Source organism: Sus scrofa, chromosome 9 (genome assembly GCF_054392235.1).
Source record: "Sus scrofa isolate SSC_HxYL_T2T_F1_AM1 chromosome 9, Sscrofa_HxYL_maternal_Yorkshire_Landrace_v2.0, whole genome shotgun sequence".
NCBI classification, from domain to species: domain Eukaryota; kingdom Metazoa; phylum Chordata; class Mammalia; order Artiodactyla; family Suidae; genus Sus; species Sus scrofa.
The window spans coordinates 81362079-81380096 of record NC_139391.1 but is presented as its reverse complement, the minus strand read 5'-3'; the positions used below and the strand labels follow the sequence as shown (position 1 = coordinate 81380096).

At 38.5% G+C, this 18018-nt stretch overlaps 1 protein-coding gene across 3 annotated transcripts in view; it reads right to left on the bottom strand.

Annotated features, from left to right (window-relative positions):
* SDHAF3 (succinate dehydrogenase complex assembly factor 3) overlaps positions 1-2143 on the bottom strand; it is a 96885-nt gene extending 94742 nt beyond the window's left edge. For all 3 annotated transcript variants that reach the window (XM_084977082.1, XM_084977083.1, XM_021063386.2), the window contains exon 1: positions 1921-2143. In XM_084977082.1, the coding sequence (XP_084833208.1) occupies positions 1921-2094 (174 nt within the window). In that variant the 5' untranslated portion in view covers positions 2095-2143. The remainder of the gene's footprint in view (positions 1-1920) is intronic.
* Between the last annotated feature and the right edge of the window lie 15875 nt (positions 2144-18018).

The window sequence follows — 18018 nt, the reverse complement described above, 5'->3', positions numbered from 1 at the left end:
TAAGGAATTATATAAATTCACTACTTATTCTCTAAGTATACATTTACGTTTTTTAATTCTTAAGATAAAATAAGATACTTTCCTCTTACCTTTCCCCGAATGGTCCATGAAATTTCCCCAGCTCAATTTCCTCCATTTGCCACAGCTTTCCATGGTCACAGGTGAAGGGTATAGAGAACCCTCCTCCCCATTCTGAGTCCTCTTAACATTCTGATCCTTCCCCTTTATCTTCCCCAGAGACATTTAAAGTAAAACAAAATCAAGTTTATAAGCAATTTTAGTAGAAGTGTGTCAAAGAATCCCAGAGATCAAACTGCACACAGCACCAGTAGAGTGGGGAGTTTTTTGTTTTTTAACTGAATTACTGATTTCAAGTTTCCTGGGTTAACACTTTTTTTTTTTTTTTAGCCAGCTGTTTGCTTTTGTCTTTCCTCTAGCTTATTATCAGTTTATCCTACTTTTTTCTGAAAAAAACTTTCCAGATCTTATATTTTAAGACCTATCAAAGTGCCCTTATTTATTCCCAACATATATGGAGCTCCTTCCTGTCCTGCCACAAACTGACCTGGCTTAAAAGATGTCACTTAACACGTGAATATCATACAGTTTCATTGCAATTAGCAACTTACAAGGTGATTTAAATACATATGCATACATGAATTTAGAGATACATACTGTAAATACTGTTACTAATTTACGGATAAGAAAGTAAGGCTGGTAAATGATCTGACATTTAATAACGTCGGTACCTGAATTTGAATCCAGTTCTTCTGATTCCAAGACCAAGTTAAACCATATTTAATGAAAGCAGTCTGCATTTTAAAAAATTCAACTTCCCTGGCTCTAGACAGGATTATTACATCCAATACACATGCTTTGCAGGCAAGTTCTAAATTTCATCACCGTCCTAAATGTCTCTCTTGCAAGCATCAATGATTCTACCATCAAAATTCTGAGAGTCAGTGAAAAACTTGTGTTCACCCTAACGTTCACACTTTGTTCACCCTGTGTTCACTCTTTGTAGCTTTTTTTCAAAAAACCGTCTTTAGTAGTCTTCTCTTTAACCATCAACTTTTTAGGCTGAAGAGTTGCTTACCTCGGTTCTTAAATCAACACTGCTTCATGCTTTCAAATACCTGAAACGTCGCCCTATTCGCCAATTCCATTCATTTCTTCTATTTGTACATCATACCTATGGTCAATCCTGAATGGTTCCCAATCCCACTAAACATTCGGAATGAAATACGATAAATATCTTCTGACATCACTAAAAAGGGGGAGGGGGAATCAAAGGGCTAATCCCCAATGCATGTGTCTCTAGATTTACTGCAATAATGCAGAGCAATTACAAAAATGACGTGACTTGAAACCAACTTTCACCTGACTTAACTCTGACTAGCTTTTCCGCCCACCGCTTGTAATCCTCTCACCCCAGTCTTATCTGATTTGTTATCAAAGCCCAACAAAGAGCGCTAAGATTTTAAAAGTAGTATGTATAGAAACAAGCCTCTAAAACACTGAAAACTAGTAATACCATAAATTTATCAAGGCGCTGGAGAAGACAAAAAACTGTTAAACGATAAACTCTATAAGCACTTGACGGCGACTTAATTTTATAAACTTCTCTTAACCCCTCCAGTGCCTGGCAAAGTTAAACTGACTTGGAGACGCTGATATAGCAAGATCTGCTACAGCTAAGAACCTGTGGGAAAAAGAGACCAGTTTGGGGTGTAACTTTGCGAAGTACTGTTTGAACGACTTTGCACTGTTTAATTTAAACGGAACAGCCTGCCGCCGTGTTCGAGCTTAAGGGGGCCCAGGGAAAACCAGCCAAGGACAGGCGTCTCTCCCAGAGACAAACAGGGACACCTCTGAGGAACCCCGAAGGTCTGGGGCGGAAAAAAGGGAGCAGTCACTTGCCTCCCATTCCTGCAAGAAACGCTGGGCCTCTTCAGAACCAACGGTCTTATGTCTCCTAAATTCGTCCTTCACATACTGGTCGCCAAGGGCTTTGAGGTCTGGGGGCAGAGACCGGTGCAGCAGCAAAATACGCCGATACAGAGCCCGAACTCGTGAAACGTGCCGCGCCGGCATAATCCCGCGCGTGGACCACAGACCGCGCCTGCGCAGATTGATGATGTGTGCCCGCCCACTTTACCAGCCGGGTATATTTGCAAATCGTGACGTAGGCGGAAGAAGGCGCGCGACCTTCATCCGATTTGGTCCTTTCTAATATTAGGACCTTCCGGAAACCGGAACTTCAGCTGCTGGGGGGAAATGGGCCGGCCCTTCTCTGGAAGAGGCGTGGCTTTCGTGGAGCGCCTGAGCTGCGATTGCTCAGGTGCTGAGTCAGGGCAGAGAGGCTGCCCACCCGCGGTCAGGCGTCTGCCGCTTGTTGTCTTTCACTCACGCCCCGTCATCTTTTCTATTCATCTTACACCATTCCCTCCTCATAAAGGCCTCAGGAAGCCTTCCATGGTTAGCTTAACCCACTTAAGATATCTTACGTTGTCCCTGCGTTCTTCGAAAGGGACAGAAATGGGAGTCATCTCTTTGTCCACGAGCCCACCACCCACGTACCTTGCTCGGTGTTGTGGTCCTAATTTGTACCCTGAAGCCCTGGTAACTCAAGTGAGACTTGAGGCAGCAGGTCAAGTTGTCTCAGGTCAAGATGGCTGTAGAAGAATCATTAGCATTTTAAATGTATTGTTTCTAAGGCTACCATCCTGGAAATTCTGATTAAGTATTTTGAGATGCAAATGTAGAATCAGGGCATTCACAAATCTCTACCTTTTACAAAGGCACTACTGAGAGTGTGACCAGTCAAAGTGGCAGCAGTTTGGCCTCATTCCCTCTCCCATCACACCTTTGGTCCTTCAGCAAACCCTGATGGCTCCACCAACACAGTGTATGTAGAATTCGACCATTTTTCACTACTCCCTCCACCATGAGTCTCTCCTTACCAGATACTGTAGTCGCTTTTGTCTTCTGCTCTGCCCTAATCAACTCTGATCATTTACCTAAACTGTAAATCAAATCATGTCACTCCTGCCTAGGATTTTCAACAGCCTCTGCTGCTGATGGTGTCCAGCTGCCTTGCTCGTTCCTGTAACTCTGATCACATCTTTTTACATAGCTTTTTATTACTATATTTCTAGCTTTAAAAAAAATCATGTCAATCTTCTGACCAATAAAATCCTTCAGTGGCTTCTCATCAGAGTAGAATCCAAAGTCTCTCCACTTCTTGGCTCTCTAAATTTTCTCCTACTGCTCTCTCCCGAGTTGGTCAACTTCAGCGCACTGGTCTTCAAGCCCCTAATTCATCTTTGAACAGGGCAGTTACACTCCTAAGGGCCTTGGTATTTGCTCTTACAACTGTTTGGAATGTTCTGCCTCATCGATCTTGGCTAACACCTTTATTTCACTCATCACTTTAGGTCTCCTTCTGATGAGACCCTTCTTGACAATGGTATTTGAAATTAGAGTATCATGCTCAGAACTTCCCAAGCTTTATTTTTCTCTATAACATGTACATATTTTACTTATTTGCTTATTGTCTGTCCCCCCAGCCCCCACTAGATTACAAATTCCATGAGGGCCAGAATTTTGTGATTTTAAGGGTGTCAAGTGATGAATGGGCAAGAGTGTGGGAAAATTTATATATGACTCCCTCCCAGGACCCAGATTTTTGTTTGTACAAAGACTGTTTGAAAGACAAAAAGACACACACCCCTCTGGAAGGGCAGGGACTTACTCATTTTAGTATCCTTTTCAGGGCCCACCACAGTGCCTTACAAATAGTAAATATTCTAATATTTACTACCTCGAATGGGCTTTTTCCTTTTCCAAAAATTTTGGAAAAATATTTGTTTAAAGGAATACAGAACATTTTTAAAAAATGGATTTAAGTTGGTATCTTGACAAACCACATTAATGGCAAGGATTGAATGACAGCATGGTTATTTTACTTCAGGAAATTTGTTCTAACCATAGTTCATCTCTTAATATCCCTGTAAATTGAAAATTAATTTCTTGTTCCAGTTTACTTTTTTTTCTGGTTTCCTTTGGGGTTAAAATACATCTATAGTAAATACTTCTTTGAGAGCCAAAGCTCTTATGAAAATGTGGAAAAAAATTCTGCCAATAAATTAATCAAAAATAACAATAAAAGAATTAATTCAGCCTAAAGGGAGCAGAAAAGGTCCACAACGCTTTGGGCAGTCAGTGCTCAAAAATGGCAAATGATGAGTAAGAGAGAAGCCAAGACATAATGTTGTGGTTGGGCCTTGAGAGGAATAAAGAATAACAGAATAATGGTAAATGACCTTTTTTTTTTTTTTTTATGGTGGGCTGGACAGTGAGTTATGTTTTTAGGACAAAATTTTCTCTGTTTCCTTGACCTTCCAATTTAGGCTGACCAGTGTTCCTCTTGTGGTCAAAATAGCCATGAACTGAAAATAAGATCTGGGTTCTATTCTTGGCTACTAATCCAGATCAGTACACTTCATGCAGGCCTTTCCTTTATCCTCCACGAATTTGGTTTTCCTCTGTGTTACACAGCAAGTCACTCAGCCACTCTGTGCCTGGATTTTTCTCATGTATCAAATAAACTGGGTTAGGTCATGAGACCCTTTCAATTCTGCTAATCTAAACATGATTTCTCCCTACTTGCCTCCAAAATGTTTTGTAAAAGTAGAAGCAGATATGTACCTACTCTGAAGTTATTGCGTTGAGAAGATTTTTAAGAAGAAAGGAAACTCTTCAAAACTTTATTAGGAACACATCACCTAAGCCTCTGAGGGCACAGAAAATACAACCACCACAATATACCCATACCCATAGGGAAATTCACACAGCAGGCATACTATTCAGTACACTGCTTATGCAGAACAACTCCCACACAAATAAAAATGCAAGAGGCTGCTAAAGAAGTTTTTTTTTTTTTTTTTAACAGGCAGAGAACTATGAGGTCAAAGGAGATGGAGAGAGATCACTGAATAATAAAACTGGAAGGGGAAAGGAAACACCTGCCTAGAACATATTAGATTGTTACTTTGTATTATGCCCTAGTCTTCACATTAATATGTTAAAAATGCTTTGTATCATGCCCTAGTCTTCACATTAATATGTTGAAAATAAGTCTTACTTGCAAATAATGTTAAAGGCTTTTTCTCTTTAACTGGTGAGAAAAGACTGGTGAGTGGAAGAGGGTGGTGGCAAAACATGAGGAAATTGCTTTGCATTATTAGATATGGAAACAACACACCCACGGGTGTGGATTGGAATGGATAGGCTGCTCAGTTTTTAATTTATGGCTACTAAATTCCAAAATCTAAATCATTAAGAATGATGAAAATTAAAAGTCTGGAAGAAAGTACATGTTTGGCTCAACTTTCACATGATTAGTCCTGGAGAGATGAACAAGCCTGATTTAATCATTGTAACTACCCATACTCCCCCAAACACCAGAAATTGCCTTTCAGCATCATTGCATGGAGGTGAAAATATAAGGTGGTAGGACTTCTTTAAATATTTTTACTTGGTCTCTAAGTATTTTTAATTATTGAAATGCATTGGTAAGTAAGCAGATAGTCCTGAAAGCTAATTTTCCAGCTTAACCACAACAGTTTAAGGAATGAAAGAAGTCAATAAATTTAAGGAAAATCTATCCTTTGAAAGCTAGTTTGGAAAACATACCAGTCTTCGTTTAGCTGAATTTCTGAAACATGTTACATAAGAAACATCAGAGGGACTAAATGTGTTTGTACCTGGAGAGAAAGATCCAATGATAAGGGATGATTTAAATGTTTACAGTTGTTGAAAATGAGGGTGGAAAGTCAACCAAAGTCCATATAAATTGCTGTGCTTAATAATTTTAAGTACTAATGGTATTAATTATTTTCTAAGGAAAAAAACCTGATCATTGCCTAACATTATAAAACATTAGACAAATTCAACACGTGTTCCCAATTTTTAAATAATAAAATAAAATCAATGGATTCCTCAACACAAAAGCTGGCATCTTAGTTAACAAGAAAATATCTAACAAGTGGGCAGGTTTTGGTGTTTTGTTTTTTTTCTTTTTTTTTTTTTTTGGTTGCACCCAGCATGTGGAAGTTCATGGACCAGGGATCAAACCCTCACTGCAGCTACAGCGGGCACTACAGCTGTGGCAATGCTGGATCCTTAACCCACTGTACCGCAAGGGAACTTCTCAAGTAGGCAAGCTTTTGTGTAAAAAGGGAATGAAAAAAGAATATATATAATATTTCCTTCACTGTGCAAAAAAGATAAACCCAAAACTGATTTTCTGAAAAAGTTACCCATTGGGGGTATGTGAGGGTGGAGGGCAAGATAGAATAAAAATGAAAATGAGATGTTTCTGAGTACACATTTTTATAGTTGCAACTCGTGAACAGGGAAAACATCTCACATAGAAAAAATTTAATTACAAATTTTAAAAGCTGACACTAATATAGAAAACAAACCTTAAGAACTATTTCTCAATACTCCTTTGGCCATACGCTATAAACTTTATTCCAAATTAGTTCATCACTTACATTTATTTCCTCTTTTCCCAAAAGTTGTTTAATTGATGTAAAAATAGATTATGGCTCTCTTTCATAACTTCTGTCTAACTTTAGCATTAGGCATTGTAATCCATGAATAAGTCTTATAATTTATCAACATATGAGGGAAGAGGAATTTCTTCAAATTTCCTTTCAGGACTACTAATATAATTTTTTATTAGGTTCTAAGTATGGTTAAAAGAATATGTTGTTTTTATTTTGTGTGCACAAATATATATATGAAATATATTTTAGATGAAGCTTAGCTATATTATTCAAACTATTTTTTTATTTTCATTTTACTTGATCTTCCAGTTTCAAAAAGTAGAACAATGGGGTTGTCCATTAAGGTTGTAGATTTCTCAGTTTCTCAGGTTCTATCTGCTTTTGCTTTGTGTGTTTTGAAAGTTATGTGAGACATAAAAGCTAGTTTGATGTTGGACATATTAAGATTTGTTTATTACACCTTCTTGTACCTTTTAACAACATTAAATTGCCCTTGTAGTTCCGTTCAGTAATTTTGCCTCAAATTCTGTTTTGTCTAATGTTATTATTATAGTTAACAATTGTTAGCATTTCCTTCAGGTGCCTTTATATTGTCCACCAACAAATGTGATTTTGTCTCCTCTGCATCATCTGTACCTGGATTTCACTCTTATTATCTAGTGTCTCGGTAGATGAGTTTAGCCTATTCATATTGATTATGTTTAATGATCTGTTTGGACTAAACCCTGATGTCATATTTTGTTTTCTTCTTACCATGACTTCCTGATTTTTTTCTATGGTATCACCTTTTATTAAACTACTAATTGGAATTTTTTACATTCTATTTCCATTCTTCTAGTTATGACCTTTGCATTTTAAACATGTATTCATAATGTTACATTGTTCAAACAATATTTAAAGTTAATGGGTACCTTATCCTCCTCCAAATAAGATGGGAATGTGGGCATGATTCTGTTGCCCTCCCTGCTTACCCTCCTCAAATTCCCACGCTGATGTCAACTGGATTGTAGGTCCAGAATATTGCTTAAGAGTAAATTTTCTTAACAATTATTACATATTGTTACAATTAACATTAATTAATACAATTAACATTAATTTGTACTTGTCTCACCACTACTTTCATATCCTATTTCTTCTTCCTCAGTTCATTTTAGGATCTAAGAATAGATTTTTTTTTTGGCAGTTTGGGTTTATTTGGTTTGGTTTGGTTATACTCCATTTCAAACTGAGGGCACATGACTTTTTCCAGGTCTGGAACTTTATCATTTCTTTAAAATTTGCTTACCCTTTCTTATCTCCACTGTCACCTTCTGGAATTTATAGTGGACGGATGCTGAAACCTTAGATCAGTCACTAATGACTTTATTTTCATATTTGTATCCCTTGGTACTTGTTGAGGAAGAATTCCTTGACTTTACAGATGTGTTCATCTGCCATTCGGCCCATCCATTGAGTTTTCGGTCTCATTCGCTATTCTTAGCGCTGCACTATCCTCTCCTCCCTTTTGGAATATTCTTATCCACAAGCCCTTGTCTACTTATTCTAGAGTCCTGTTCTGCTTGTCTCTTAACTATTCCCTGAGATGTGTGTTGAGTTCATTGTCTCACCTGCAGATAGATGCCTGACTGCTCCTGCTGTAGCAGCCAAACTCACTGCCCTGTTAGTTCCCAGGACCTTCTCTGATCCTGGGCATTATCGTTTCCAGGTATGGTCTGTTCTTGGAATTACTCTCACCTATTATAGCCATAGCCTTCTGCTCATTTTTGGACTAAATTTTCATTTTCAAGGAGATCCCATATATTCTCATTCTCAGGGATTCCTCATAGTTTTTGGATCATCATAAATTCCCCTTATTTTTCCAATCCAGTCATCACTTTTTAAAATAAAATAAAAAAGTCATCACCTTTCTAAGGATTAGCAGAAAATGGAAAATGGTGTTTTTCCATTGTATTACCTTAATATTTGAAGTTCAAAGTTTTATTTACAGTTGTAAAAACACAGAAATCTAATCTGTATTTAACATCAGGGAACTGGCTAAGTAAATTATGATATACCCATGCAATGGAATATTTAATATGCTTTTGAAAATGATGCCCACAGTGATATTTAGTACAGGAAAGTGCATCTTATTGTTAAACACCAAAAGCAAGATACAGATAAATGAGTAGATAGATTTAGTAATTTAGTAATTTTTTTGGAAGTAGAAAAAGATCTAGAGAAAAACACTCAACTATTAGCAGTGCTGTTGTTTCTTGTAGGATGATGGATATACTTTCCAATTTCAAACAAGTTATATCTCTTTTATATGTAAAAAAGGTATTTTACGTTACTGTTTTAAAAGCTCCAGAGGGAGTTACCATCATGGCTCAGTGGTTAATGAACCCAACTAGTAACTATGAGGACACAGGTTCGATTGTGGGTCAAGGATCAGGCGCTGCCGTGATCTGTGGTGTAGGTTGCAAACGTGGCTCAAATCCCAAGTTGCTGTGGCTGTGGCCTAGACAGGCAGCTACAGCTCCATTCGAGCCCTAGCCTGGGAACCTCCATATGCCACAGGTGCGGCCCTAAAAAGACAAAAAATAAAAAAATAAAAATAAAAGCTGCAGAGAATTCACATGATTTTAAAGTTTCCATAAACTCTTTACAAAAACTGATCAAAAACTAGACTATAACATAAGGAAAAGCTTTAATAAATTTCTTAAAAGTAGGAATTTTATAAACCTTGTTCTCTGACCACCACACACACAATTAGAAAATCATAATAAATGTTTATATTAGAAAAGTACAACCATTTAGAAGTTTTAAAACATTCTCTTACATAAATGTCTGAGCAAAAGAAAGGAACATAGCAAAATATTTAGAAAATTAAAAAGAGACACTGAGAAGCAACATTTTCCTGGTGGGTGTCATTAAAGTAGTGAAGAAACCAAGCTAATTACAATTGTGAATAGCAGTAGTAGAAAACAGTTTAAATGTTTGAATGTATATATGTACATGTGACTGGGTCACCTTGCTGTACAGTAGAAAATTCACAAAACACTGTAAACCAGCTATAATGTAAACAATAAAAATCATTAAAAATAAAATGTTTCTTTGGAGCAGCTGACTTTACAGTTAATGAAATTGGGGCCAGAGAACCAAAGTGACTCCCTCAGTTGAATGAGTTTAGGATATGGAGAGCCTTAAAATTTGGCAAACAACACAGTTCACCATTTAAAAGGTAAGAAATGAGGAGTTACGGAAAGTTTTAAGCTAGGAGGACATGATAAGATCAATGCTTTAAAATGAAAAATCTGGCAGCCATGTGCAAAATCTACCGTTAAGAGAGTAAATGAAGACATACCTTCATTCAAAAAAAAGAATGGCCTTGTGTTGAACCCATGATGACAAGGAGCCATGCACAGAAGAATATGATTAATTCAAGAGTCTGAACTTGAGTCAAAAGAAAGGGACCAAGAAATTGCCAAGAGTTGATGACCAGGAGGAATGCAGAGCTCTGCGAGCATAAGGATGAGACTCTGAAGGACACTGGATTTAAGGACTAACTGGATTTGGGGGGAAAACAGAAAAATGCCAAATCAAAGAGGTCTCTATGTTTTCCTTTGTGGAGGTGCAATTGACAGAGATAGAAAAATCAGGAAGGAAAATTGCTTTTGGAAACGTATTTTACTTCAATCATACTGAATTTCAAGGGACAGCCTATGTTAAATAATGCTTTGAACAAGATGCCTAATAGTGTCAGTGTATTTGTCATTGGTCTAAGTCAGTAGTTTTCAACTTTTTTTTTTTTAATTTGGTAAATTTTTAAATTTATTCTTTTTTTTTTTTTTTTTCCCCACTGTACAGCAAGGGGATCAAGTTATCCTTACATGTATACATTACAATTACATTTTCCCCCCACCCTTTGTTCTGTTACAACATGAGTATCTAGACAAAGTTCTCAATGCTACTCAGCAGGATCTCCTTGTAAATCTATTCTAAGTTGTGTCTGATAAACCCAAGCTCCCGATCCCTCCCACTCCCTCCCCCTCCCATCAGGCAGCCACAAGTCTTTTCTCCGAGTCCATGATTTCAACTTTGTGTATTACAATCACCTGGGAGACTGGTTTAAAACACTGATAATAAGGCCCCTCTCTAAACTACCTCAAACAGAATCTCTGCAAGTCGGGTGAGGTATTGCTATTGCTTAGAAGTCCTTCCAAGTAATTCTAATGTGCAGTCAGGATTGACAACCAATGATCTAAATTTCCAACCTGGAGATATTTGGGTTCTGAGAAAAGTACCCAAGATGTTAAGATACTATTAAAAACTGATTGCTAAATATCCAGTATTTCAATACTAAAGTGTTCCCATACAATGGGGATAAGGATTTTGATAGAGCTAAAAATATTTTTTTAATTTTTTTTACTGCTTATTTATTTATTTTTTTTTTCTCCTGTATGGCATGGTGACCCAGTTACACATACATGTACACATTTTTTTCTCACATTGTCATGCTCCATCATAAGTGACTAGACATAGTTCCCAGTGCTACACAGCAGGATTTCATTGCTAATCCATTCCAAAGGCAATAGTTTGCACCTATTAACCCCAAGCTCTCAATCCATCCCACTCCACAAATCTATTCTGCTAGTCCATGATTTTCTTTTCTGTGGAAAGGCTCATTTGTGCCATATATTAGATTCCAGATATAAGTGATATCATATGGTATTTGTCTTTCTCTTTCTGACTTACGTCACTCAGGATGAGAGTCTCTAGTTCCATCCATGTTGCTGCAAATGGCATTATTTTGTTTTTTTTGATGGCTGAGTAGTATTCCATTGGGTATACATAACATATCTTCCTAATCCAATCATCTGTTGATGGACATTTGGGTTGTTTCCATGTCTTGGCTATTGTGAATAGTGCTGCAGTGGACATGAGGGTGCATGTGTCTTTTTTAAGGAAAGTTTTGTCTGGATAGATGCCCAAGAGTGGGATTGCTGGGTCATATGGGAGTTCTATGTATAGATTTCTAAGGTACCTCCATACTGTTCTCCAAAGTGGTTGTACCAACTTACATTCCTACCAACAGTGCAGGAGGGTTCCCTTTTCTCCACACCCCCTCCGGCATTTGCTATTTGTGGACTTCTTAATGATGGCCATTCTGACTGGTATGAGGTGGTACCTTATGGCAGTTTTGATTTGCATTTCTCTAATAATCAGTGATGTTGAGCATTTTTTCATGTGCTTCTTGGCCATCTGTACATCTTCCTTGGAGAAATGTCTATTCAGGTCTTTTGCCCATTTTTCCATTGGGTTGTTGGCTTTTTTGCTGTTGAGTTGTATAAGTTGTTTGCATATTTTAGAGATTAAGCCCTTGTCAGTTGCATCATTTGAAACTATTTTTTCCCATTCTGTAAGTTGTCTTTTTGTTTTCTTTTTGGTTTCCTTTGCTGTGCAAAAGCTTGTCAGTTTGATTAGGTCCCATTGGTTTATTTTTGCTTTTATTTCTGTTGCTTTGGAAGCTAACAATATTTTAAACAGAAAATTTTGTTTCTGAGGAAAAGAATGTAAGAGTGAAAAATAAATGATATAACTCTGGCTTATATGCACATTTATAAGGCAGGAGGTGATTAATAACTAACTTAAGGGCTATGTGAAGAGCTCACTCCAGAATCATTCCACTTCCCACATGCCACATCCACAATATCACTATGTTTCCCTGAGAACATGGTTTAAGCTTTCCCAATAAGTAGTTAACATTCAGAACACTACTAACTTATACAAAGTTGGTCCTCAACAAAGATCCACAAAATCTCTATTACCTGTACCATCCTCCAACCCAAGAGTTCCACTTGAACTCTTGTCTGTATCCCAACTCTCTAAGAGGTAGCTTCATAATTATCCCCTCATTCTTTCTCTCGCTTGCATCTTCAATTATTCTCTTCATGAGATCAATCCATCTAGGTCGTAGACATTCACAAGAATACTTCACATTAAAAAAAAAAATCCCTCCATCTAGTCTGCCTTCCCTTCAAACTACCATCCTATCACTCTGCTTCCTTCATTGGAAAACTTGAAAAAAAAAATTCTCCATTTCCATTCTCAGTCCCTGCTTAAATCTTTTAATATATTATTGGCCCCACTACTCTAAAATCACTTTCTTCAAAGTCACTAGTCACTTTGCTTCTGTTCACACACCTAACTTCCCTTGACCCTCTAGAAATCTTCCCATCTTTGGACTTCAAAACATTTGTAATCCCACCTCTAGGGTCCCATGGTCTCTGCATCCTCAGCTAGCTGCAGTTCTTTCTGTCTGCCTCCAAATGAGAACACATCCAAAGCCTCAGTCCAAACATCACCTCCATCAGTGCCCTTATGCTAGTCAGCTGTCCTCATCAATTGGTGGTGCTCTGCTGCCCCCATCTGGCCACCCCATTCTAACCACTTTGGAAGACCTCCCTGGACCCTTTACCTGGAAAAGTGGCAAGAGGACATTTTGCCAACTTTCACACAAATACCTGACTTCTCTATGGTTTAAATCTTCCTTTCAAACCACTGGATAAATTCAAATTGGATGTCCTGTCATCTCTTCAGAGTATTTCTTGGGCCGCTCCCGCAGCATATGGAGGTTCCCAGGCCAGGGGTCGAATCGGAGCTGTAGCCACCAGCCTACACCAGAGCCACAGCAACGCGGGATCTGAGCCACGTCTGCAACCTACACCACAGCTCACGGCAACGCCGGATCGTTAACCCACTGAGCAAGGGCAGGGACCGAACCCGCAACCTCATGGTTCCTAGTTGGATTCGTTAACCACTGTGCCACGACGGGAACTCCTCTCCACCATTCTTAAATCTACCTAGACTCAAGACTCAGGAGGCATCTGCAACATCTTTCACCATCTCCATCTATCTTGTTATTGAGGAACTTTTGTTGAAACTTGAAAGCCAGTCATTTTTCCCATGTCACTGACTACCTGCCTAGACTCTGTATCCCTTGTTTAATTGGATTCTAATTGGATTCTCTTTCTTCAAAACCTTTCAAAACTTTCCCATTGTCTTCAGGGAAATGTAAGTATCCCCCATATAAAATTGGATTTAAAAAATAAAAGATCATATTGCAACCAAAAGCCAGACTTGAAGCCGGGCTATTATTAATCCAGTTTTTTCATTATATCATATATGTATAAAAATGTATTTTCATTATAATATATAACTTTATATTACACAGTTTTCTTACAGGAAAAATTGAAAAAGATAAATTCAGACAAAGACTTCAACCTCATAATTCCATTATACTTTTAACCTGAAGAAAGCAGTAGGTAAATACATAAACAAATGCAAAAAGTAATGACTAATACAAAAACAAATACAAAAAGTAATATCCTACAAGCAAAGTCATTCCTCTCTCTGCCACCCCAAATTAGAATAAGTTCTTCTTTTCTAATAGAACAATATGAGTTCTTCATACTTACAAATTTAAGGTAACTATATTCACATACAGTCAGGCCCCAGCTTTAACAACTCTTAACTATATGATCTCAGACAAGTCATTTAAGCTCTCCGAGTCTCAAATTTTCATCTCTTAAAATGAGAATACTATTATGTACCTCAAAAGCTTTTTGTAAAGAATGGATCTATATATCCATTAAAAAACATATGCGTATATATATATATCCATTTTAAAAAACACAATTAGATGTTTTTTAAAAAGGAGATACGCTGCAACAACAGATTCCTAGCATAGGATAGCTTAGAAGAATGTATAAAATCACTTTTAAGTACTATTTCTTTTTTTTTTTTTTTTTTTTTTTTTTTCGTCTTTTTGCTATTTCTTGGGCCGTTCCTGCGGCATATGGAGGGTCCCAGGCTAGGGGTTGAATGGGAGCTCTAGCCGCCAGCCTACGCCAGAGCCACAGCAACGCGGGATCTGAGCCACGTCTGCAACCTACACCACAGCTCACGGCAACGCCGGATCGTTAACCCACTGAGCAAGGGCAGGGATCGAACCCGCAACCTCATGGTTCCTAGTCAGATTCATTAACCACTGCGCCACGACAGGAACTCCATATTTTTTATTTTATTTTTTTTAAGTACTATTTCAAATAAAACATTTTACAAAAAGTTAAAAAAAAGCTTTTTGTGTGTTTTAATGATTTGATATATTAAAGGGGATTTAGACTAGCTCATCTGCAGCACATAGGAAGTGCTGATCAGCATTAGCAATGATGATCATGTAAAATGATAGCCAGTAGAAACTGTGATTCTTAGTTTAAGAAGGTTTTTTTTTTTTTTTTTTTTTTTGGTCTTTTGTTGTTGTTGCTATTTCTTGGGCCGCTCCCGCGGCATATGGAGGGTCCCAGGCTAGGGGTTGAATCGGAGCTGTAGCCACCGGCCTACGCCAGAGCCACAGCAACTCGGGATCCGAGCCGCGTCTGCAACCTACACCACAGCTCATGGCAACGCCGGATCGTTAACCCACTGAGCAAGGGCAGGGACCGAACCCGCAACCTCAAGGTTCCTAGTCGGATTCGTTAACCACTGCGCCACGACGGGAACTCCTCAAGAAGGTTTTTAAAACTTTTTCCTGGAGTTCCCATCGTGGTACAGTGGAAACAAATCCAAGTAGGACCCATGAGGTTGCAGGTTCAATCCCTGGCCTCGCTCGGTGGGTTAGGGATCTGGCGTTGCCATGAGCTGTGGTTTAGGTCGCAGATGCGGCTCGGATCTGGAGTTGCTGTGGCTGTGGCCTAGGCCAGCGGCTACAGCTCCAATTAGACCCCTAGCCTGAGAAACTCCATATGATGTGGGTGTGGCCCTAAAAAGACAAAAACAAAAAACAAAAAACTTTTGCCCATTTAGAATATAACAATCTTAACAGTATGAAACAACTGAAATGTAATTCAATTATACTGTCACACTTAAAATTTCAAACCACAGTTTGTGCCTGAGCCCTGAACTGTACATAACCATGGTGGCTTTCCTCTGAACGACAGGAAAGGCTGTTCTTGAGGTGAACATCGCTTATGAATCCAGACTGTGTTTACTGATTCAAGATAAATCCTACAGTATCTGATAGACCCTCAGCATCATCTTGGGAACAAGAGGGGAACAGAACTTTTCAGTCTTGGACTTGCTTTGTGAAATCATTTGAATTGCTATTGCTCATGACAGCTGAGAATGACTGACGAATTAGTTAAAATTAGTGTTTAGTCTCTGTCTACTATTCTATAGTCATGAGGATGAGGAGGGAGGACCATTTATCTACAGAATAAAGAGTGAGTGCTGGATAATCCTGGAAACTTCAATATTCTGAACCAACAACTTCTTTAAAAAGTTCAAACAAGTAAGCATTTGTTCCTCCGTGATAAAATAAGACTTTGGGAGTTCCCGTCGTGGCGCAGTGATTAACGAATCCAACTAGGAACCATGAGGTTGCGGGTTCAATCCCTGCCCTTGCTCAGTGGGTTGACGATCCGGCGTTGCCGTGAGCTGTGGTGTAGGTTGCAGACGTGGCTCAGATCCCGCGTTGCTGTGGCTCTGGCGTAGGCTGGCAGCTACAGCTCCGATTAGACCCCATATGCCACAGGAGCAGCCCAAGAAATGGCAAAAAGACAAATAAATAAATAAATAAATAAATAAAATAAGACTTTGGCAATGAATGGTCACAGAATTTCTTTAAAATTATAACAGTAAATATCATATAGATCTTAGATGGGCTCACTAATCATTAGGGTATCTTATAAAATGCAGATTCTATTTCAGTAGGTCTGAGGATGGCCTTGAGATTCTGCATCTCCAACAAGCTCCTAGGTGATGCTGATGCTGCTGGACCACTCGTTTTGAGAACCCAGGTTCTAAAACACAATCCGTATCATAAGCAAACAGAAAATGACATTTTGCTCCCCCAAACTTCATCTTCTTGTTTAGATATATGATGTGGATATTTTGACTGACTTGTAAACATTTTAAATTCCTCCAAACTGAGGTCCTATTTAAAGTATTTTCATTGTCCTCAAAAGGAAGTGGTATGAGAAGCAAAGAGAAAGGAGAATTACTCTTTTTAAAAAATAAAAATATCATCTGGAAGGATAACATAAGTCATTAAGAGCAGAGAAGAGCAAAAATAAGGCTGGATTATGATAACCTTGAGTTAAAAGGCCCAGGTAGGAGAGAAAGGGCACTAGGAAGGGGAGACGGATCAGTGCGGCCTCGGACGACTGCCTTCATCGGGGCTGGCCCAGCCTCCGTAGATAACCTTGGTATGGGGTCTGGGGGAGATTAAGTCTTAAGTACTTATGGCTCAAAGTATTCACAAAGGCCTACAGTTGCCTAATCAAATTGCTTTTATGCCTTTGGATCAGCGTTACATTACCCCACAGGGAATTTAAACACAACATAAACATGTATTTAAATGAATTTAGAAGAAAGCTTGTTGTCCCGTCTCCTGTTTTAATTAGATATGTCTTATATAAGAAACATATAAATGCAGACTCTGTGGTTTCCCTGGAAAGGCTATAGCACTAAGTAAATCCACCATAGCATTATTTTGTTTGCTTTTTTTCCCTTAATTAAGTTTTTAAAGTTTCCTTAGCTCTCTGTGTGGCTGCTTCAGCTTAGGCAGCAGGGTTTGTGGTGAACGGCTGGGAGAGCACATACCAGCCCCTTCATACCCTTCCCAGTCGCCTAATCCTACCTCCTGTGCAGCTAGACAGGAAAGCAGGAGAAAAGGAGGGCAAAACATCACAACTGCACAATAAATGCCCTTCATGGAAATACCCTTAATATCATTCCTAAGAAAAGCCCATTATTGTCTCAGCATATTAATAGGGCGAGGGATACTCAAAACCCTTAACTTCAAGTATGTGGACAGCCTTCCGAGGCTTATGGAAAACAATTTTATAGTGCCAATGCAGTAAAATATTTTGCTGGCCCCAGTGCTATCTTCACTATAGACCTCTGGACTGGGGGCTCCTCTATAAGCCAATTTCAGAGGCTGTCATCATGTCTTAGCAAAATAACCAACAAGGGGGCAATCAACCCAGGTCTCTAACTTCTTTTGTTAAAGCCTTAGTGAGGAAGGCAAGGTCTGGCCACCTGCTGCTGAATGGCTGCTTAATCAGAAAGCTGAATGGCCTCAAAACATTGTGAGTTTTTTGCCTGCCTTTCTGTTTTGGATTTCGTTTTGTCTCAGCTTTAATCCAAATGTGTGATTAAACCCACGGTGACTCACAAAGTATAGATGTATATTTGCATATCTTTTTTATGTCAAATAAGTTAAAACGTATATATGGACAAAGATGATTATAGAAAAAAGACTGGAAGAAATACAACTACACGTCAAAAGTGATTATCTTTGGAAAGTGAAATTGAAGGTGATTCTTTTCTTCTCTTTTTGTCTTTTTTTTTTTTTTTAGGGCCTCACCCACAGTATATGGAGATTCCCAGGCTAGGGGTCAAA